The sequence below is a fragment of the Pogoniulus pusillus genome, chromosome 10, assembly GCF_015220805.1.
Source record: "Pogoniulus pusillus isolate bPogPus1 chromosome 10, bPogPus1.pri, whole genome shotgun sequence".
NCBI lineage: Eukaryota > Metazoa > Chordata > Aves > Piciformes > Lybiidae > Pogoniulus > Pogoniulus pusillus.
In genome coordinates, this window is record NC_087273.1 from 36,076,044 (window position 1) to 36,097,402 (window position 21,359).

The 21,359-nt window shown below is 48.0% G+C and overlaps 1 protein-coding gene and 1 long non-coding RNA gene across 7 annotated transcripts in view; one reads left to right on the top strand and one right to left on the bottom strand.

The window, feature by feature from the left end:
* The window catches only part of GNAL (G protein subunit alpha L), a 247,645-nt gene that overhangs the window by 222,145 nt on the left and 4,141 nt on the right, over positions 1-21,359 (top strand). For 2 of the 5 annotated variants that reach the window (XM_064150235.1, XM_064150236.1), the window contains exons 6-11: positions 13,159-13,213; positions 15,815-15,888; positions 16,753-16,811; positions 17,042-17,162; positions 18,345-18,475; positions 20,553-20,620. In XM_064150235.1, the coding sequence (XP_064006305.1) occupies positions 13,159-13,213; positions 15,815-15,888; positions 16,753-16,811; positions 17,042-17,162; positions 18,345-18,475; positions 20,553-20,620 (508 nt within the window). Of the gene's footprint in view, positions 1-2,664; positions 2,684-2,989; positions 3,322-3,466; positions 3,534-13,158; positions 13,214-15,814; positions 15,889-16,752; positions 16,812-17,041; positions 17,163-18,344; positions 18,476-20,552; positions 20,621-21,359 lie in introns of those variants that run through there. The other 3 variants (XM_064150238.1, XM_064150237.1, XM_064150239.1) reach the window with 3 other exon arrangements.
* On the bottom strand, positions 12,859-17,046 carry LOC135178881 (uncharacterized). 2 transcript variants are annotated; one of them, XR_010303774.1, is made up of 3 exons: positions 16,437-17,046; positions 15,780-15,817; positions 12,859-14,579 (listed from the first exon to the last, which is right to left on the bottom strand). It is a non-coding gene; the product is annotated as an uncharacterized LOC135178881 (long non-coding RNA). The 2 variants fall into 2 exon arrangements; XR_010303773.1 differs by lacking the exon at positions 16,437-17,046 and having other exon boundaries at positions 15,780-15,861.

The window sequence follows — 21,359 nt, forward strand, 5'->3', positions numbered from 1 at the left end:
AAGAATTCACCTGAAGAGGTGGAGATGAGGTGTTCTATGCACTTTAATTAGTGGGACATAAAACCCCATTCTGTCTAAAGGTACCTTCTCCAGGTCTTCATGGAGCAGTCACTTTCTGCCCATGTATCTCCTCTGATATTTTGGGTATTCCCTGTTTACAGTGCCAGTCTGTGTAGTTGCTGGAAGGTGTTCAACCTTTGCTTCCCTGAGCCAATGGGTAAAGAGATCCTAGTCTGCCAGACATCAGCTCACAAAGCACTCAGGATCCAGGTCTCTCTGGATAATGTAATAGGAGCTCTCTGTCTTCAGGTCTTTTTTGGTCCACTGTTCACTTAGGATTGTGGAATGTGCTCCGTGTAGCACTGCAGAACGCAAATCTGTGTCCCTATAAATGCTCCATGGGTGCATCACTGATCCTCACAAGGAAGAAGAAAGTTTGCTGAAGTCAGTGGATTGCAGTTGGGGTGAATGTGGTCAGATGAAGGGCCTGTATGTGCCCATCTAAGGCTCAGGTGTTATCAAGGCTGTGTTTTGCACAGCTACTTGCACTCCCAGGAATAAAACATCTGATCAACACACAAGAGGAAAAAAAATAGTGTCTCTTTAAAAATAAATAACTAAATAAGCATTCCTCTTCTTCCTCTCTTTACCTGTGTTCTCTTTCCTCTGAGATCCTGTGAAGCAGATGTTGCAGACGCTGAATCTGGCTTGTGCTGGAGCCTGTTAACCTTTCTGTGTGAATGACAGCTCTCCAGATTTAAGTCTGAGCCGGTGTTTACATTACAAAGAGGGTTAATGATGGTCTCCATAGGCCTCTTGCTCAGAAAGGAAAAACATCTGCTGAGCCAAAAAGTGGTTAGCTTGCTAAATTTAGAAAGAAGAAACACAGTTCCCAAAATTCACACTGCTTCTTAACTAACATAAGGAACCAGGGGGGGCAAGCAGTTCTGGAAGTCGTGCAGTTTATCCATTTTTTCAGTTGAGTTCACATATTTTCAATGTAAAAAACAGAATGAGGTTGCTGTTAGTAAGCAGAGAGGGGCTACTCCTCATCTATCTGAACATTTCATGCAGTTGAACTCCTTTGTGTGTATGTTTGTTAGGTTATTAGCTGGACATGTGCCCAAGCCCGTGAAGTTTACAGATGTTCTTGCAGTACATCCTCAGAAAAGACAACTTAGCAGTGGATAAAGTCAGGTTGAAATGGATGTCTGCTAGGAAAGTCTTTCAGCTGAGCACATCGACTAGGAAATCTCTTCTATGGATCTTTCTTTATGTTGCCAAGTGCACTCCTGATTGCTGCCAGCTCTCAGGCTCCACTGTGAAAGGGTGAGAAAGGGTAACCTGGCGAATGGTGATGAGCCTTTGCATGTGACCTTCATCATCTGTCTTTGCTTTTAATGTCTTGGGCAATATTGTCATAGAGTTTAAGCTAGAGTTTTCCTGCTTGATGGGATTGCCAGGGACCATAGCTTGTGATGGCTTCACTCTTGATGCCTGAATGATGGCTGGGGCCATGGCTGCTGCCACCCTGGCAACAAAACAGAACGAGTTTTACACATCCCTGTTGATCTGATCATGCAGGTGGTACAGACACTGGGACAACAAAATTCCACCTATTGCATGTCTAGGAGAGATCACCATTGCTGGCCCAAGAGCCTTCCCAGTTTGGTACCCCTTCTCTCTCTGAAGTAGACTCAGAGAAGCTGGCGCTGCCATGGGGAAATGCATAGCATTGCCAAGCATTGCAGCCCAAGGTGGCTATCCCCTGGTCCACAGCAAGGCCAGTGGGTGGGCTGATGGGTGACCCTCCTCCAGCTGCTGCCCACCAGCTGCATCCCCCTCTCCTGAGCAGAGGGCTGGCCAAATGCTTCAAACCACAGATCCTCAAACTTTAGTGGCCTGTTAAGAAGCCCGCGGGTTTCAGGCATGACTGTACTTTGCTCTCCCTCGGAGGCTCCTGGTTAACCTTTTCGTCTCCTGTCACAACTGTCCCTTGCTGGTGAGCCAGAAGTTGCAGATGGGTGAAGCTATGTTTCTGTGCATAAATCCCACTAGTCCTTGGTAATCTCCAAGCAGCCCTTGGCCAACACTGGGCAAGAAAGTGTGAGGTGTGCTGGGAGGGAAGAAGAGGGGGAAACATGGCAACTGGGAAAAGATGAGTAAAGTAGCTTCTGAAGAGCTTTATTACATTCAGCTTCCACCTGCATTCTAGGGGAAAAAAATCACTTCTAGGTCCAGCTGAACCTCAGCATCTGAACACATTCCAGTAAAAATGCCTGGAATCTTCATCTTTACTGGGACGTGAAGGTTCCGCCTGGAGTCTCGCCGCAGAGCCACTCAGATGTTGAGGGGGCTGGAACACCCAGAGCCCTGAGGCTGTTAAGCCTGGAGGAGACTGAAGGGGGAATCTCGTTAATGTTTATCAGTATCTAAAGGATGAGTGTCGGATGGAGGGAGCCAAACTGTTCTCAGCAGTGTCCTGTGCCAGGACAGGGAGCAGTGAACACCAACTGGAAGACAGGAGCTTCCTTGTAAACCTGAAGGGAAAATTCTTGAATTTGAGGGTGGCAGAGCACTGAAACAGGCTGCCCCGAGAGCTTTTGGAGTCTCTGGAGTCATTCAAAGCCACCTGGAGCTGTTCCTGGGTGATTACCTGCAGGTGGCCCCGCTCTAGCAGCAGGTGTGATCGTCAGCGGTTCCTGCTGCGGCAGGGGAAGGGTAGGGGTAAGGTCGGGGAGCAGCAGCATGGCTGTGCACAGGCAGCCTGGCTGTTCAGCGGGAGCCCAGCCGGGCAGAAGGGGCTTGGTTGGGTCTAGGGAACCTGGCTGGACTGAGGGCAGAGAGAGCCCATCCGGGCAGAGCAAACGGGGCCGGGCGCGGGAGGCCTGGCCCTGCCGAGCGCCCCCGCCCGGGCCCAGGCAGCTCGAGCGAGCGGAGGGCAGGAAGGGCGCGGCCGGGGCAGAGGGCGCCGCGCGGCCGGGGCAGAGGGCGCCGCGCCCAGGGCCCCGGGCCGAGCTGAGGGCAGAAGGGGCCGAGCAGAAGGGGCCTCGCCGAGGGAACCTGGCCGGGCAGAAGGGGCCACGCCGCGCCGAGGGATCCTGACTGGGCAGAAGGGCCCGGGCCCGGCAGAGCTGGGGGGAGCCGCAGGGAGTCGCAGCTCGGCCGGGCCGCGGCTGCCCCCTGCAGCCCCCGCATGGCCCGGCCGGGTCTCCCCGGGCCCCGCGGGCACAGGGGCCTCTGCCTCGTCTCTGCTGTCATCTCCTGGCTTTAAGGAGCGTCGCCTCGCCGCCGGCGGCTGCAGAGCCGAGTGGAATGCAGGTAGCTGCCGTTTAAGCAGCGGGAGGGCAAGGGGAGGCCTGGGGCCCGGCAGCGGTAGCAGACGCGGCAGGCGCTGCCGGCGAGCGTCAGCACCCAGGTGTGTGGCCCGGCAGAAGGAACTGCGCCATCGCAGCAGCGTCCGCAGCGCCTGCACCGGGCGCTTGGCTCGGTAGCCGCTTCTGCGGGATCTGGCCCATCAAAGCTCGGGGGAGGTAAGCCAGGGTAGAGCCAGAGCAGGTATGGATCCCTCTCTTGCCTTCTGCCTTCGCTGTCGTATTTAACCCTCAGGAGGAGCAACTGCAGAGTGGCATGGAAGGAGAGAGGGAAGAAGCTCCACTACCATGTGGAAGCTGAATTTAAAATACAGTGCCTATTTAAATCTGTTAGGAAAATCCTTAGCTGTTAGGTCTTGCCATCTTCTGGGGGATTTCTGTGGCTATTTTCAGCAAGTGACTTGAGAAAATTAATCCTTTAGGGGTGAGAATATTGCCGGGGGCTGTTTTCATTATGTCTTCCTCAGTTACCAGGCTGCATATCAGAGTGGTGTGAGGTTGCTTGAAGCACAGCTGTGGAGCCTAAGGTGTTCTGAAAACCAGGAATCTGTACCCTCCTATTTCAGATATTGCAGGAAGAATAAACAAGATTGCAATCCCTAAGGTGATTTATAAAAGGATATCTTAGGGAAAGAAGGAACAGAAATGGGAAAAAAAAGGTTCACATCTTGGTGTTGTCCCTAACACAGAAAACGAAAGGGGGTGGGGGTGGTATTTTTTCTGTTTCAGCTCCCTGGAGACCTGGGCAGGTGTTCTCAATGTGAATCGTTTGCCTCACCTGTAACTTATTACGACCCAAAGAGGGTGAAATGCAAAGCTCTGGTCCTGAGTGGTTTCATATATCTTTATTGGTGATCTGGATGAGAGGATTGAGTCAGTAATCTGTCAGTTTGCAGGTGACACTAAGATAGGAGCAGGTGTTGATCTGTTGGAGATTAGGAGAGCCCTGCAGAGGGACCTTGCCAGGCTGGATGGGTGGGCAGAGGCCAATGGTGTGAGATTTAACAAGCCCAAGTGCAGGCTGCAACAACCCCAAGCAGCACTACAGGCTGAGGACAGAGTAGCCAGGCAGAAAGGGACCTGGGAGTGCTGGTAGGGAGTAGCTGAACATGAGCCAAGAGTGTGCCCAGGTGGGCAAGAGAGCCAGTGGCATCCTGGCCTGGATCAGGAACAGTGTGGCCAGCAGGACAAGGGAGGTTCTTCTGCCCCTGTACTCAACACTGGTCAGGCCACACCTTGAGTCCTGTGTCCAGTTCTGGATGCCTTAATTCAAGAGAGATGTTGAGGTACTGGAAGGTGTCCAGAGAAGGGTGAGGAAGCTGGTGAGGGGGCTGGAACACAACCCTGTGAGGAGAGGCTGAGGGAGCTGGGGATGTGCAGTCTGGAGAAGAGGAGGCTCAGAGGTGACTTCATTGCTGTCTACAACTACCTGAAAGTAGGTTGTAGCCAGGTGGGGGTTGGTCTCTTCTGCCAGGCAACCAGCAACAGAACAAGGGGACACAGTCTCAAGTTGTGCCAGGAGAGGTCTAGGCTGGATGTTAGGAGGAAGTTGTTGGCAGAGAGAGTGATTGGCATTGGAATGGGCTGCCCAGGGAGGTGGTGGAGTCACTGTCCCTGGAGGTGTTGAAGAAAAGCCTGGCTGAGGCACTTAGTGCCATGGTCTGGTTGGCTGGCTAGGGCTGGGTGCTAGGTTGGACTGGCTGATCTTGGAGGTCTCTCCCAACCTGCTTGATTCTATGATATAGTAGGTTATGGTGTTTCTGCTATTGTTTGGGGTTTTTTTTGAGGCAGGATGAGGAGTTTGCAACACTCTCACCAATCTGTTTGAAGTCTAACAGTTTGCTGGCCCTGACAGCTTCATTGAGATTATTTGTTCCGAGAACTCAAAGCTACAACCTTATAGATTTGCCACGTTGCCATTTTTGTTTTAAAGAGACTCATGTTGATGTGAGCTCAGTTTCTTGTTTTCCATGGTTACTTTTTGATACAGTGCCTTTGAATTGTTGGAGTGAGGGCATAAAAAAAAAAAGGTGGTCAAAATAGACAAAGATTTATTAGGTGTAGTTTATTGTATTGATCTGTGGTTTAGCACTTCATCTTCCCAGTTCTTTGGATGTCAGAGTACACTTAACAAATAGAGCATGAACCTTGTGTCTATTTATTATTCTCAAGGCATGAGTTTTCCTTTAATTGTGACTTCATTTGTGGGTTCAGAATATCTATCCAGAGCTACACAGCGAATTTACCCAGGGAGAAAATTAATTTTAGGTACAATTACCTCCTCTTTATTTGTGCATTTGTGAATCTCTTTTATCATCTTTTTTTTTTTTCCCTCCAAAATCCTTATCTAGCTGCTGCTGCTCAGATTGCCATGGTTTTTGAAGAGAATAATGCTTATTGATAGTTCCCACATACACTGGCAGGCACATCTAAAACCTGTACTTTTGTGTTCACAGCTTGCATAATAGAAGACTTAGAGATTGCTTGTCAAACTAAGTGTCAGCTGAGTTTCCTAGGAAACTCAACAGAAGATATTTATAAAACTCCAGATCAGCTCAATAGATATAATAATGTCAGTAGCTCGTGATCAGGGGTTTGGGGTGGGCTTTTTTTAACTTGTATCAGTCCGATTTGCTTTCCTTTAATTTGTTGGCAAACCGAAGCGCTGCATTTCCAAACAGAGCTGTGAAGACTTTCCTTCCAACAGCGTGCCTGGCTGAGTTAAAAAATAAGAGAGTAGTTTGTGCTGTTCCTTGTAAGGAAGTGGAAAGCATCCTGATGTAAGATTAAGAACCACCTTAATGCCATATAAATTAGAATGCTGAATCCTTTTTAAACAAACCCTCCCTCATTGTGAAGTGTAAGCGCAAATAGGGAGTGACAGGACCAGGGGGAATGGAGCAAAGCTGGAGATGGGTAGGTTCAGACTGGACGTGAGGAGGAAGTTCTTCACCATGAGAGTGGTGAGAGCCTGGAATGAGTTGCCAAGCGAAGCAGCTGAGGCCCCATCCCTGGAGGTGTTTAAGGGCAGGCTGCATGAGGCTGTGTGCAGCCTGACCTAGGGTAGGGTGTCCCTGCCCATGGCAGGGGGGTTGGAACTAGATAATCCTTATGGTCCCTTCCAACCCTGACTGATTCTATGATTCTAAATATTTTAGCATATGCCTTGAGTTGAATGTGTGAGTTTAAAACTCACTACACATGCCTGCAGAGTTAACAGAAATCCTGACCATGGGTTTCTACTGAAGCTGCAGACCTACAAGACCTGTCAGAACTGTAGCAAGGCATAATTCTATGAAAATAATTTTAGCCCTGAGTTGGAAAAAAAAAAGGATCTAAAAAGAGAGTCTAGGTAGTGGTGTCCATTTTTACTCATTCCTCTGCTGTTGGGTTTTCCTTACACTGATTTCTTTGAGTAGACCCACAGCTGGGAGGTATCTTTGTACTTTAAGCACTTTGAATTGATGTTTGAATCATAGGCATGTAACATTTGCTGATATGTGTGTGTATATATATATAGAAGAATGTCTGTTATGCCAGAACATGATTACTAAATGCATCTAGGATCAGTAGAACTTAACATCCTTTAGAAAGAAACTTAGAAAGTGAGTCCAATTTTCCCATTTAAATACAAAAAAGAAGTTAGTGTGGTTTATATCCTGGTTTGAGCTAGACCAGAACTGATTCTGGTCCAGGATTTGACTTCTCATCTGAATCTCTGCTCACTGAGGTCACTTTCTGAAGTTCAAGGCAGGTTTGCACAAACAGTGGCTGCTTCTAGCAGTGAGAGCACTGATGGGGAGAGTTACTGCCAGGGGCTGGGCTGCAGAAGGGCTCTGGCTTGGGCTTGCTTCTATGCAGACCAAGAGCACTGCCATATCTTGTGCCCCACCTTGGGGTGCAAGAAGCCAGAGGTGGCACCCAAGGGCACTGGAGGACAGAACAGGTAACCCTAAAATGACCAACAAAGGACATTATCATAGAGTCAGCCAGGTTGGAAGAGACCTCCAACATCAGCCAGTCCAACCTAGCACCCAGCCCTAGCCAGTCAACTAGGCCATGGCACTAAGTGCCTCAGCCAGCCTTTTCTTGAACACCTCCAGGGATGGCGACTCCACCACCTCCCTGGGCAGCCCATTCCAATGCCAATCACTCTCACTGCCAACAACTTCCTCCTAACATCCAGCCTAGACCTCTCCTGCCACAACTTGAGACTGTGTCCCCTTTTTCTGTTGTTGGTTGCTTGGGAGAAGAGACCAACCCCCACCTGGCTACAGCCTCCCTTCAGGTAGTTGTAGACAGCAATGAGGTCACCTCTGAGCCTCCTGTTCTCCAGGCTGCACACCCCCAGCTCCCTCAGTCTCTCCTCATAGGGCTGTGCTCCAGGCCCCTCACCAGCTTCATCGTCCTTCTCTGGACATGTTCCATCGCTTCAACATCTCTCTTGAATTGAGGGGCCCAGAATTGGATCTTCAGGATCAAGCTGGAGGGTCAAGTGTCTTCTTCAGTGGCCGCTGTCTGAAGAGGTCTCTGTCTGCTCTGCCAATCCATGAGTTCCCAAATAGAGTTCCAGAATCCATCACCTGAGTCTGATTCCCATCTGCCATTGAACTCAGTCTGGAATGTCTGCCACAGTGTCAGTGGTGATGGTGACTGGTTGGCAGCAGGAGAGCTGGGTGCAGTATTGGCTTTGTGTATGCTTGTATACCTTTGCTTTTATTGGTGTTTTCATGCAAGTTGGTTTAGTTGTCTTTCCCACTCCATAAGTCTCTCTTCCTCATTCTCTTTGCTCTTCTCTTTTGGGAAGGAAGAGGGGATAACAGAGAGCATGTCTCTCATTTAGTGGCCCATGCAGCCCTAACCTTTGACAAACTCAATCATGAAGCAGTACTGGAATCCATCATTTGTACCTACCATGTGCATTACCTGATTACCCATCAGAGCTATTTTTGATACTGTCCTAATTAACCAAGTATGGAGCCTATGTGAGTGATACTGAAGAAATTACTTTCAAAAGGAGGATAGCTTTTTGTTTTTGGGTGCCTAGGGTCTCAGTGACCATTCAGAGCCATTGCCAAAGGAATCTTAGGCAGTCTTCTTTTCATACTGAAAAAGGTTCCTTTTCTGTGGAGCTACAAAATTCAGCCAGATCCTAATAGTGGTTGCACATTGATTTATTGGTTGCTGGTGATAGCATTGCAGTTCAGTGCAGTGGAGTGGCAGGGAAAACCTTGTCAATTACTGCATGTATTTTAATAGAGATTACCTGTGGCCAACAACCTCTTAAAAGAATAAAACATTTCAGCTGCTATGTCAAAGGATAGGTTTTAAGTGCATGATACTTGTCTGCACTTGCTCTCTCTTAGCTGTGGTGTTGCAGTTTAGGGTATTTGAAATGGATCCTTTTTACCAGGAGGAGGCTGATGATTGGAGTGTTGATCTGCTTGAGAGTAGGAAGGCTCTACAGAGGGACCTGGATTTAGTGCATCAATGAGCCAAGGCCAGTGGTATGAGATTCAACAAGGCCAAGTGCCATGTCCTGCACTTGAGTCACAACAACCTCATGCAGTGCCTCAGGTTTTGGGGAAGAGCAGCTGGAAGGCTTCTCAGAGAAAGACCTGGGGGTGTTGATCAACAATGGCTGAACTGTGTTCTAGCAGTGTGCCCAAGTGGCCACTAAGGCCCTGTGTCAGGAATAGTGTGGCCAGAAAGAGTAGGAGAGTGGTTGTCTCCCTGTACAGAGCACTGGTGAGGCCACGCCTTGAGTAGTGTATTCAGGTTTGGATCCCTGCTACAAGAAGGACACTGAAGTGCTGGAGTGTGTACAGAGAAGGGCAATGAAGCTTGTGAAGGGTCTGGAGAACAGATCTAGTGAGGAGTGGCTGAAGGATCTGGGGTTGTTCAGCTGGGAGCAAAGGAGACTGAGAGCTGAGACCTCCACACCCTCTACAACTCCCTGAAGGGATGTCGGAGTGAAGTGAGTGTTGTCCTCTCTGGTAACAAGTGATAGGAGGAGAGGAAACAGCCTGATGTTTCACCAGGGGTTTAAGTTGTTATTGGAAGAAACTTCTTCACTGAAAAGGTTCTCAAACATTGGAGCAGGCTCCCCAGGGAAGTAGTTGAATCCCCATCCCTGGAGGTGTTTAAACAACACAGAGATGTGGTGCTGAGGGACATGACAGGGACTTTGTAGAGTTAGATAATGGTTGAACTTGATGATCTTAAAGGCCTTTTCTATCCAAAAAGTCTCCAGTTAGGAGACTTGCCTCTATCCCAGCTCTGCCATGGATTGTTGGTAGCATAACTCTGTGTTAGTCACCTGTCTGTTCCTTACCTGTTTGGAAAATCCAAATGTTAACAGCCAATAACCTTCCTGAAGTGCTAGCTGTAGAGATGGGGGACGGGGGAGGGATGTGAGTTGGTTGTAAGCACCACATTTGATCACTTTGGATCAATTCTGCCAAGCAGACCTTGACACTGGGGAGCCAAGATGTATCATCTCCCATGTATACATCAGCTCCAGAAGGAATTCTTCTGTAAGAGAAGCGCTGATTCCTCACTGCCTTGTGAGGTTTGTGATGGCAGTCGTGTTTGTGCACAGATACATCTCTCACACTCTTAAGCAGAGCTCTTTCTATGTCAGCCATAGTCAAGGAGTGTGTTCCCCCCTGGCTTTTGTTGCTTCTGTCGATCCTGAGCTGTGTAAGCCACCACTCTGCCCACAGCACTTTGCTAGTTCTCCCTCGGGCTCCTGCCTGTTTTCTGCAGGCTTGTTTTACCTGCTGGCATTGCCACCTCTCCTGCATTTACCCCTCTGCTAGCCTTGTACCCTGATCAAAAGTGGCTGTTTCTGAGCCTGTGAAATCAAACCATAAAGAAACTGGACAGAAATAGATTTGGAAATACAGGAGTACTGCCTGAAGAGCAGGAACATTACCTCTCATTTAGGAAAGGGCTCAGCTCAGAGGCATTTTTGGGTGTTTGGCTTTGTTGCCTTTGTTTTACTTCTCAAGATGAGACTTGTGTTAAGGATAGGTGCTCCAGTTTAAAATGCATCACTCTGCTGTGGTCTCTGTGTTACTCAGGGGGGGTGACTGAAGTTGAATTTTGCTTAATCTGTGTTCTCGAGGATTTGCAAATCATCTGACCAAAAGGTTGGGTGTGAACACAGCTGCTTTCTCCTGGTGCCCCATAGCTGACTATAAAGATGCAGTCTGCTTCTGGTGGCTTGTGGAGGGGGTTTTGTGAAACAGTGATTTCCTTTAGAGTTCACAGTATCACCAAGGTTGGAAGAGACCTCACAGATCATCAAGTCCAACCCTTTGCCACAGAGCTCAAGGCTAGACCATGGCACCAAGTGCCACGTCCAATCCTGCCTTGAACAGCTCCAGGGACGGCGACTCCACCACCTCCCCGGGCAGCCCATTCCAGTGTCCAATGACTCTCTCAGGGAAGAACTTTCTCCTCACCTCCAGCCTAAATTTCCCCTGACATAGTTGAGGCTGTGTGCTCTTGTTCTGGTGCTGGCCACCTGAGAGAAGAGAGCAACCTCCCCCTGGCTACAACCTCCCCTCAGGTAGTTGTAGACAGCAATAAGGTCACCCCTGAGCCTCCTCTTCTCCAGGTTGAACAATCCCAGCTCCCTCAGCCTCTCCTCGTAGGGCTGTGCTCAAGGCCTCTCCCCAGCCTCGTCGCCCTTCTCTGGACACGCTCAAGCATCTCAGTGTCCCTCCTAAACCAGGGGGCCTAGAACTGAACCCAGTACTCAAGGTGTGGTCTAACCAGTGCAGAGTACAGGGGCAGAATGACTTCCCTGCTCCTGCTGACCACACCATTCCTGATGCAGGCCAGGATGCCACCTGGGCACACTGTTGGCTCATGTTCAGTTCATTCAGTAGAGTTCTGTTATCGAGCACCCCTTGTGCTGAGCTAAACTCTGATCTGTTTTTTTAAAACAATACCCTTAGCTGTCACACTTTGATCATCCAGGAAGAAAAGTTGGATATTTTAGCTGTAGATACTGCATTTTGTTTCCCCGTTCTAACAATGGGAGTTCAAAAGGAAAAATAGTGTAAGTAAATGCACTGTGTATTTTGTTTTCCTTTCAGTTGGTGTCCGTGGGAAAAATTGTATGAGAATGACAAACAGCCTTTTGGTGGGGGTATTTTTTCAACTGGTCAGTGTGTGTGACCCCTCTGCTAATAGTAAGTCACATTGGAAGTCAAGAGTTCACCAGGGCTTTTGTCTTTCCCACTGCAATTAAGTTGATTCCACTCAAGTGAAAATGGGGAGGAAAACTTGCTAGCTGATAAAGGAATCTTGATGATACTGTGGCAGGATGAGTCAGCTGGTGAGGTATTCACTGTCAACTTCCAAGTAACAGTGCAGAAGTTCCAGAAAGCTTCTAAGTCATCTGGGTAGTCTGGAGGAAAAGTGCCAGCTGGGCTCACGTGAAAGCTAAGAAATGGGTGGAAGTGAGGGAGGAGAACCTGCCTGGTTTAGCTGTACAGGGAGTGATCCTACCCCAGTACTCAGCCCTGGTGAGGCTGCAGCTTGAGCACCGTGTTCAGTTCTGGGCAGCACGGTATAGGAAAGACATTGAGGTCCTGGAGAGTGTCCAGAAAAGAGCAAAGAAGCTGGGGGAGAGGGGGTTGGAGGGCATCTTGTATGAGTGGCTGAGGGAGCTGGGGTTGTTCAGTCTGGAGAAGAGGAGGCTAAGGGGAGATCTTACTGCTCTCTACAGCCACCTGAAAGGAGGTTGGTCTCTTCTCCCAGGTAACTAGCAATAGGATGAGAAGAAATGGGTTGTGCTGGTGGGGGGGGTTAGGTTGGACATTGGGAAAATGTCTTTCCTGAAAGAGTGCTCAGGCCTTGGAACAGGCTGCCCAGGGAGGTGGTGGAGTCGCCATTCATGGAGGTGTTCAAGAAGCATGGATGTGGTGCTGCAGGACATGGTTTAGTGCTCACGGTAGCTGGGTTACAGTTGGGCTCTCTGGTCTTTTCCAGCCTTAGTGATTCTGTGATTCTGCGTGAAAAAATCACATTTTTACATCCTTAATACTGCCATTCTAGCCTGTCCTGGGAAAGAATTAAAGCTTGAGATGATGCTGTGAATAACTGGAGAACCTGGCGCTCTGCTTATTTTCTGACTCCCCTTTCTCTCACCCTTCCCTCTACTTGTAAGGTTTGGTTTCATCTTATGCATCTCACTGAACTTTGATGAGACAAAGGATCAGATTGGCTAACCTTCACTTCAAGTCCATTTTGCTTTCCTCTCCTTATGGCTTTAGTTGCAGTGTTCAGGGCTGCATGGCAGTCCAAAGCTCTTTGTGTGTAGTAGCACCCATTTCTGCTAACATTACTGAGCCCATGCTTCAAACAGCATAATGCTGGTCCAGCATCATGTTAAATGAAGGCAACTATTCACCTCATTTTCCTTTTTAAACCCCCAAATACTCTTTGTATCTAAGCAACTCTACAATGCTATGGCACAGGGTTAGTATTTATTTAGTAGACCTCACAAAATTACAACTTTAACAGTATCTGGCCCACGTGTGGGTGCTGCTTAATGGTAAGTATGGAGCTGCATTGAAACTAAGTCTGAGTGCAGAGTTGTTTGGCTCAGATAGAACCTCAGCTGATGTAAGCAAATTGTCAGGCTTGTACCTTCAGCACTGGGCTTGTGGTTTTTTTTGCAGCAGGAGTCTAAAGCAGAGAAGGCAGTGAAAAGTGTTCTGCTAGGCAGTGTTTTACATACCTAAGTGTGTGTCTGTTTTTCTTCCAGCTTTTTGGAAAGAATTGACAGCGTCAGCATGGATGACTACACCCCCACAGATCAGGTCAGTGTAACTGATGGGGCTAGGGGCTGACCAGGACACCTTCCTGTGTGAATTCTTCAGGTCATCTCTTTTAGTCCCAACAGCAGCTGGAAATGGGGCATACCACACAGTACCAAAATACAGTCTAGCAGTTTGTTTAATGGGTACTAAAGAAGCAGAGGCTTTGTGGTTGTGCAGGCTCCTCCTGGAATAAATCTTGTATTCCTTCCTAGTCTCCATTGCAAAGGCCTGTAGTGACAGGGCAAAGGGCAGTGGTTTCAAACTAAAGCAGATGGAGATTGGATGCTAGGAGCAAACTCTTTACCATGAGGATAGTGGAACACAGGAACAGGTTGCCCATGGAGGTAGTTGAGGCCCCATGCCTGGGGATATTCAAGGTGAGGCTCGACAGGGCTCTGAGTAACCTGATCTAGTGGGGGATGCCCCTGTTTACAAAGCAAGGGGAACAGAAAGCATAAATGGTTTCTCTCCCCTGCCTTCACTACACAGAAGCAGTGTCTTATTTCACTGCTGGAGGTGATGGAAACCTGGGGGGAGGCTTCCCATGTCCATCAGACAGGTCCTTCAGAGACACAGGTTTCCAGTGTGTTCAGTGGCCAAATTCAGGGGAGAGCACCAGCAAAACCAGCAGACCTCATGGACTTCTCTGTGGCATGCAGACACCTTCTTTCCAGCCTGTGCTCATCATCTGTGGGCAGGAGAGTTTCTGTTTAAGCCTTAGTTGCAGAACAGTACATATTGTTCCTCTCTCCAATGGCAAACTCATTCAGCAAAATTAAGGATGAAGTGGTGCAGCCTTGAAGTAAGAATGGGTTTCACTGTGGTGCTTTCCCTCAGCTCAGGCTGTGTGGTTTCGTTTGGCAAACTTAATCTGAGGTCATTATTTCTCAGTGCTGGTATCTTCTATCATCTCATAGTCTCAGCCAAGATTGTGGACCACATCATGAGCTGCAAATAAAGGTGGCAGGAGAGAATCCTTGTGCTGGTTAAGTCAGTCCAACAGTGCAAGATGTAAAAAAAACCAAACAGTTGCCAACTCTGACTGTGCAGTCAGGGACTGAAATTCAGAGAGGTGAAGTGACTGTCCAGAGACCACATGAGGAAGTGTGAGGAGCAGAGCTGTCCCTTCAGACCTAGCTCAGCTCTGTAACCACAACCATGCCCAATTCCTTTGGCAGACTCTTCAAAGTATCCTGAAACAGCAGGCAGTAAAAACCAATATGCCTTGCCGTGTGTTGTAAGGTGGAGTCTGTGTAGCTGATCCAATAGAGGATCGAGTACTGAAGCCCTCCAGCCATTCCCAGGCCACGGCAGTAGCAGTGGGATTTACTCCTTGTGGTCCGATTGCAGCATCGATAGCACTCAGCTGGAGAGAGAAGTCAGTGAAGCAAAGACTCATTTCTGGTTTCATTACTTATGTCTCTGTTGCCACGTTTGTTCCTGGGAGGCCCTTCCTCTACCTGGAGCAGTCATTCATCATCGAGATTTTTTTCCTGGTATTTCCTTTGGGAGGCAGTGCCCTGTGGCTCCAAAGCTCAGAAGAGAGAGACCTTTGTTGTTTGACAGGCAGAAAACTTCTGCTCTAAAGAAGGGTTCTTCTCTGCTTTGGAGTTTTCACCCTGTTAGCTGTGTTAGTTATCCTGTTGAATTAACTGCTAAACTCCACTACTTCCCTTTTGCCCCCTGCTTGCTTAAATTTTTTTGGCACTAGCCCAAGATAATGACTTGGGTGCATTTCGCTTCCCACTGCATGGCAAGGAGAGCTCAGCTAGAGTGAACAGCCCTTCCCCCAGCCCAAGAAGGGAGCAGTCCCCTCTGCAGGCAGGCAGCCTTGCCCAGAGGTAGCTTTTCAGGGTTCATCTCCACCAGGCCTTCCCCAGGCCCCAGTTTTGCTCTGCACACACGGCCTGAGCAGCAGTGCTGGCTGTCAAGGTTAAAAGCGCCACAGCTGCTGCTGATGGCACACGGCGAGCTGGATGCCTGAGGTATGCATCAGAAATTGCTTTTTGCCTGCTTCCTTTGAGAAGCTAGGAGATCAATTTGCCTTTTTTAATTACTAAAAGAGCATTAGTTCAGTTGTAAAGTCGAGCTGGTTTGTAAAAGAGGGAAGAAGTGCCAGGTTTATGTGCAGCCTAAGTCTGTTCCCTTAATTACCCAGTCCCAGGCTATTCCTTCCTCAGGATTCCTGCCTCATTCACTACGAGAGAGGGCAGAGTGAAGGTAGCCTGGCAACTGTAAATCTGGAGGGGTTTAGCATCTGAGTATTTGCCTTTGCAAGGTGAAGACTGTTTTTCTTACTTTCATGTCATTCCACGACTGATTAGCCACATCACATGCCACATGGTAAGACCACCAAGAACAGGTCTCAGTGTGCATTAAGAACATACATAAGGCCTCCTGCTTTCCAGGTGTGCACAAGCCCCATGCAGAGGTGATGTTTGTGTCTGTCCATGTGTCACTGTGAACAAATACAGGTTCGACTGAACTTTAAATGGACCATTTAAGACATTTCATGGAAAATAATGTTTGATGCTTTTAAAAGCAAGTAAAGAATGGGAATACAAACCCCTTGCTAATCAGCTTCTGTCTTCTCATTTTCAGGACCTGTTAAGATGCAGAGTATTGACATCAGGGATTTTTGAAACAAGATTTCAAGTAGATAAAGTAAACTTCCAGTAAGTTTCTTAGTAATCATTTATGTATCCAAACTAGCTTTTAACAACTCAGCAGGTTTCAGTAGGTTTTAACGACCTACAGTAGGTTTAGGGTGGGAGCTGGGTTTTTCTGGTGGGATTTTTTGCTTTCTCTCTACAGATCCCAGGAAAATTGCCTGATCTTTTGTAAAAAGAGCTGGTAGCAGTTTTGTGTATTGGTGCTGCACTGTTGTGGGGTTGTCTGTGACTGTTTTTAAACTGGTTCCATAGCATAGCACTATAAACTCCTCAAATATTTTTGAGGATAAGATCATGCTGAAGTCAGAGGGAACCCTGCCACAAGTCAGGTCTTGTACAATGGGGCAAAGGGAGGTAAACGTCTCCCTTCTTCCAGCGAGCTGCAGGCTCTGTGCTTGTTGAAGTTTTATGCTGTGCCTCTGTAAAACACCCACGGTGGGGCTACCTTTGCTCACTAATTCTTGATGAGCACTGATGGGGCAGATCTGCCCCCAGGTCCTTCTCCTTACAGAAATGCACTCTCCCCACCACCCTTCTGAATATGCCCATACCTGTCTGTGTTTATAGTACAGCAGATCCAATCTTATGTGCCACATGTGCCTCTGTGGGCTGGCAAGGCCAAGACTTGCCCTGCAAAAGAGCATGTTTCTCTTTTTATGGGTCAGTAGCCTTCTCGGGCAGAGCTCGGCAGGTGCAGCTGTGTCGGACATGCAGCGCGGTGTCAGCAATTCCCTCTCTCTTTGGGCAGTATTTTCCTGCTGCTGTCCTTGGAGCTGTCAGATTTTCAACCTGCACCCTCATGCTGCATGCTTTGTGTGACTTTCCTAGTGCACATAAGTGATATAACATCCTATGGCTTTTTAACAGCATGTTTGATGTAGGTGGCCAGAGAGACGAGAGAAGAAAATGGATCCAGTGCTTTAACGGTAAGGGAAAACATTCCACAGTTTCATTTTGAGCTTATTCTCTGGAGTGTGAGCAGCTTAATGCTCACATTCATACAGAGTGTGTCACTAACACAGGAGTCCAGTGTTAGAGAGATATTTTTAGGGTGGTTCTGGCAGTTTAGGGTATATGCAGCCTGAGGGATGTGTGTTGGGATAACAGAGATGCTTTTTTCTCTCTCTTCTTCCCTTACTTTCTGTACTCTGCCCAGATGTCACAGCTATCATCTTCGTTGTGGCTTGCAGCAGCTACAACATGGTAATAAGGGAAGACAATAACACAAACAGGCTACGAGAGTCCCTGGACCTTTTCAAAAGCATCTGGAACAACAGGTAAACACCTCCTTTCCCTCAGCCTCGCCAGCTCAGCTACACTTCCACTCCTTACAAAATAAGAACCCCTCTTACTGTGTGCTCAGGTCTTTTCTGTTCAGTGTCCAGGTAGGGCCATGGTGCAGGGACAGTGCACACAGCATTTCACCACTGCTGCCAAAACACAGGGTGTGGAGACAGCTGGGAAAGGGCAAGCTCCTTGTGGCAGCTTCCATGAGGGAAGCAAAGGGGATCCCTTCATGGCATCAGCGTGCTGCTTGGCCAAGGCTGAGAGCATCCCCCAAACTCCGTTTAGTCTCCTCCTCAAAGGCAGGAACAGCAAGCTGCTGCCTTTGCAGTCGATTCGCCAGCTGGTGCTGTGCTGAACACCCACAGGGGCAGCCACTCTCGCAGGGCTCTTCCCTGAGAGCTGCCTTGTGGGCTAGTATTGCAGATCAGATGTGATAGTAACTGCCATTAAATGGGCATCCTGCCACAGTGCATGCAAACTGCAGACCAAATAGCAATACGAAGAGGTTACTGATGGGGAAGACGTGAAAATACACAGAGTAAGGTCATGAAGGTTTTGGCGTGTGAGGGTGGTCTGTGCTGAGAAGTGATTGAAGGTAGGAGAAAAATGTTAAGGCAAGGCCCAAAGGCACATCATGACAGTGATGGCTACATACTAACAGGGGAAGGAAAGAGGTGATTTTCTCCTGATTCATCAAGTGTCCTACAGGCCATCCTAAAAGATGGGATTACCTGTGTGGGTGAGCTGTTAGGTAAGACAGTGGCAGCTTTCCAACCTTTTTCTTTTGGTACAGCAAAACCAAAGAAAGAAGACAGCAGTGTCTGATGTTGGACTGTGTGCTTCCAGGAAATAACGTTTTCCCAACCTGATATCAAAGGGGTAGATTTAGAAACCAGTGCTTGAAGATTGTCCCCTTCAGCAGTGTCTGCTGGGGGGTTTACAACTGTATTTACAGATCCTGCAGCTGTCCCAGGTACAGATCCTACAGCACAGGCACAACTCAGTGAAAACAGTAATTCAGGTCATCTTATTTTTTGTGATGTTGTAGCATATTCCACACTACTTTGCTCTGGCCAGGCAGGGGTAACCGGTAGATTTTCTGTGCAAGTGATGTGCTTGCCTTGGTTAAGGTGTCAGAGCTGTAACACAGCCCTTTGGTTTGTTTTTGACAGGTGGTTACGGACCATTTCCATCATTTTATTCTTGAATAAACAGGACATGCTGGCTGAAAAAGTCCTGGCAGGGAAGTCAAAAATCGAAGATTACTTTCCTGAATACGCTCATTACACTGTACCCGAGGATGGTAAGGGCTGGCACCACGCGGGGCACTGGCTTGGCCCAGCCCCTGCTTCCAACCTCTGTCTCTCTCTCACTCACACCAAGTCACAAGCACAAACCATTCCTTCACACAAATGTCGGTCAGGTAAGGAGTGTGCTGGCAGCATGCCCCAGCACAGGCAAGGCTGAAGGGGCTCTGGCTGTTAAGAGAGGCTTGGGGGCCTGCTGCAGAGCAGCTGCTTCTCCCTGCTGTGCAGCAATCCACAACCCCAGGAGAGCAAAACTGCTGGGCATGTCTCTTCCCTGCCAGATGCTTCTGCCTGTGGTGCTAAACTTCATTAGGGGTTTGTTAAACTGATTTTGCAGCCATTCTGCATCCTCCAACACTGCAGAACTTCAGCCTTTGCAGAGAGAAGCCCAGCAGAGCAGCAAAGGAGTTTTTCCTGTTTTAAAAGAGAAAACCCACAGCAGTAAATGCTGAGAGAGCTGTGACAATGGAGCCATTAATAGGAGTTTGGTTTCTTACCATTTCAAGGAGAGTGATTCTTGCACCACAGTAGCATCACAACCAAGTAAACTCTGATACTATGCCAGGTTCATAGCAGGCAGAGAGCTTCCCAAGTATCTTAGCTGTGTGCCCAGCACAAGTGGTCAAAGTTCCACTTCCTGACCACTAGTCTCTGCCTTACCCCAGTGGTGCCCTTGGTGTAGTGCTTACAGCCACCTGTCGGAAGAGGCTTTTGTCCTCCGCTAACCATCAACCACAGCTTGGGCTGTGGGAGTGAAGAGGGTAAAAGGCTGGACCTTCAGGAGCGTGGTGCTGAGTTTCAGGTGGTTTGGATAACTAAACTGCCCCACAACCTGACTTAAAATGGCATCAGTTTTATAATGCTGAGGCCCTTCAGAAGAAACCTTCTGTCATTGTCACCCAAATTCCCCTCTCCCAGACAGTAGATTTTAGTGTGCCTGAGCAGGACTTCACAGCAGATGTCCAGAACCCAGAATAGCCACACATGAAGCAGCTCTCTGTTTTTAACCTGTAGTTGTTCATTTATCCCTTAATTTCAGCTGGCTGCTGCTCCTGCAGCTCTGTGTTTACCCCTGCCAAGAGTAAAAGATATGTGCCCATACTCTGATAACTTCTTCCTCTTACCATATTGTCTTTATTACCATCTGATAGCAACAGGACTAGGGGGAATGGATCCAAGCAAAAGGAGGGTGGTAAGACACTGGAACAGGTTGCCTAAAGAGGTGTTGGAAGCTCCATCCCTGGAAGTTTTTAAGGCCAAGGTGGAGGTGGCTCTGGGCAACCTGGTCTAGTGGAAAGTGTCCCTGCCCATGGCAGAGAGGTTGGAACTAGGTGATCCCTGGGGTCCCTTCCAACCCTGACACTTCTGTGATTTGGTGCCTTAGATGAAGGGAAATCACACTGAAAGGAAATGAGTAGTTTCTCTTCACTGTGTTGGCTTTTATACTTAAATAGGATTGTTAAGCGGCCTAGATAGAGAGAAATTCATCTGCTAACAGTCAGTACTGACCAGTGAGTCTCCCACACACCATGAAATTAATCTAGAGCCCCTTGATGAGTACTCCATCTAAATATAGAGATTACCTGGGGCCTGGAAATAGACATGAAAAGATCTTTTGATGCTATCATTTTTTTCAGGTGTAGTCTTGGACTAATCATTTTTAACCCCAGATTCCTGCCTGCAGGAGCATTCTTCAGGGGATGCTGTTCTGGTGCAGAAACCAAAGAGCTCAGCTGCTTTTTCTAGTCCTGCTTTCTGACAAAAGTTAAACCCCGACTCCCACGTGGTTTGTATCTACATGAACAAACTTGTGGCTGTGAGTAAGCCTCTTTATGAGAGGAGTGATGGCACTGCTGCAACAAGTCCAGCGATCTTCAGGCTCCTCAAATCTGTAGCCAGGTTTCAGTCTTCTTCCATTTTAGAATTAGCTATCAGGAACCTCCTGTGGCTATTTAACATTTTAATGCCTGTACTGAAGGGCTACTTCCTCCTTATTAGAGCTCTTATTATGACAAATAGAGGATTGTTTGCTTTTCATGTTTCTGATGTCATCTATTTTGTTCAATTGAACAGCAACACCAGATGCAGGAGAAGATCCCAAAGTCACAAGAGCCAAGTTCTTCATCCGGGATGAGTTTCTAGTGAGTAATTTTGATCTTGTGTGTGGTTCTATCATAGGAAATGCTGGCAGATGGCACCATTTATTTAGGGAAAGCTGAGAGGGTTTTGCAGAAAGCTAGAGGGAAAGGAGAGTGTCTGGCAATTCCCTAATTCTTTTCAGCTGTCCATCTTGCAGAACCTTCCCCAGTGCTTGCACGTTTTCATGCCCGTTTTATACAAGGTCACCTACCCTGCAAAGTGTTACAAGCCAAGTAGGCACTAGTGCTGAGGTGGTAGGTGCCCCATCCCTGCAGACATTCCAGGTCAGGTTGGATGAGGCAGCCTGATCTAGTCGAAGATGTCCCTGCTCACTGCAGGAGGGTTGGACTAGGTGATCTTTAAAGCTCCCTTCCAACCCAGAGCACTGTGTGAATCCCCGAAAGGCTTTGGCAATGGTCAGCTGGCAAGAGGGAATGAACAAAAAAGTTGGTTTTTATCCTTAACTAGATTTTAAAGCTGATTTTATCCTTAAATAAGATTTCTGTTGTGCCACTTCAGAGGTTTGCCTTGCCCTAGGACTGCTGTCACAGCCCTGCTTGAGGAATCATAAGAAAGTGTTTTGTCTGGTGACGTTTATAATTAAGGTTTCCTCCAAAGTTAAATTTCACAGACGGGAGCAGTGATCAGGCAGATGATCACATCCCAATACTGTGGCCAGAAACAGAGGACTTAGTCCAATATCACCTACAGCTTCACTCATATGGAGTCATTCCACCAGTG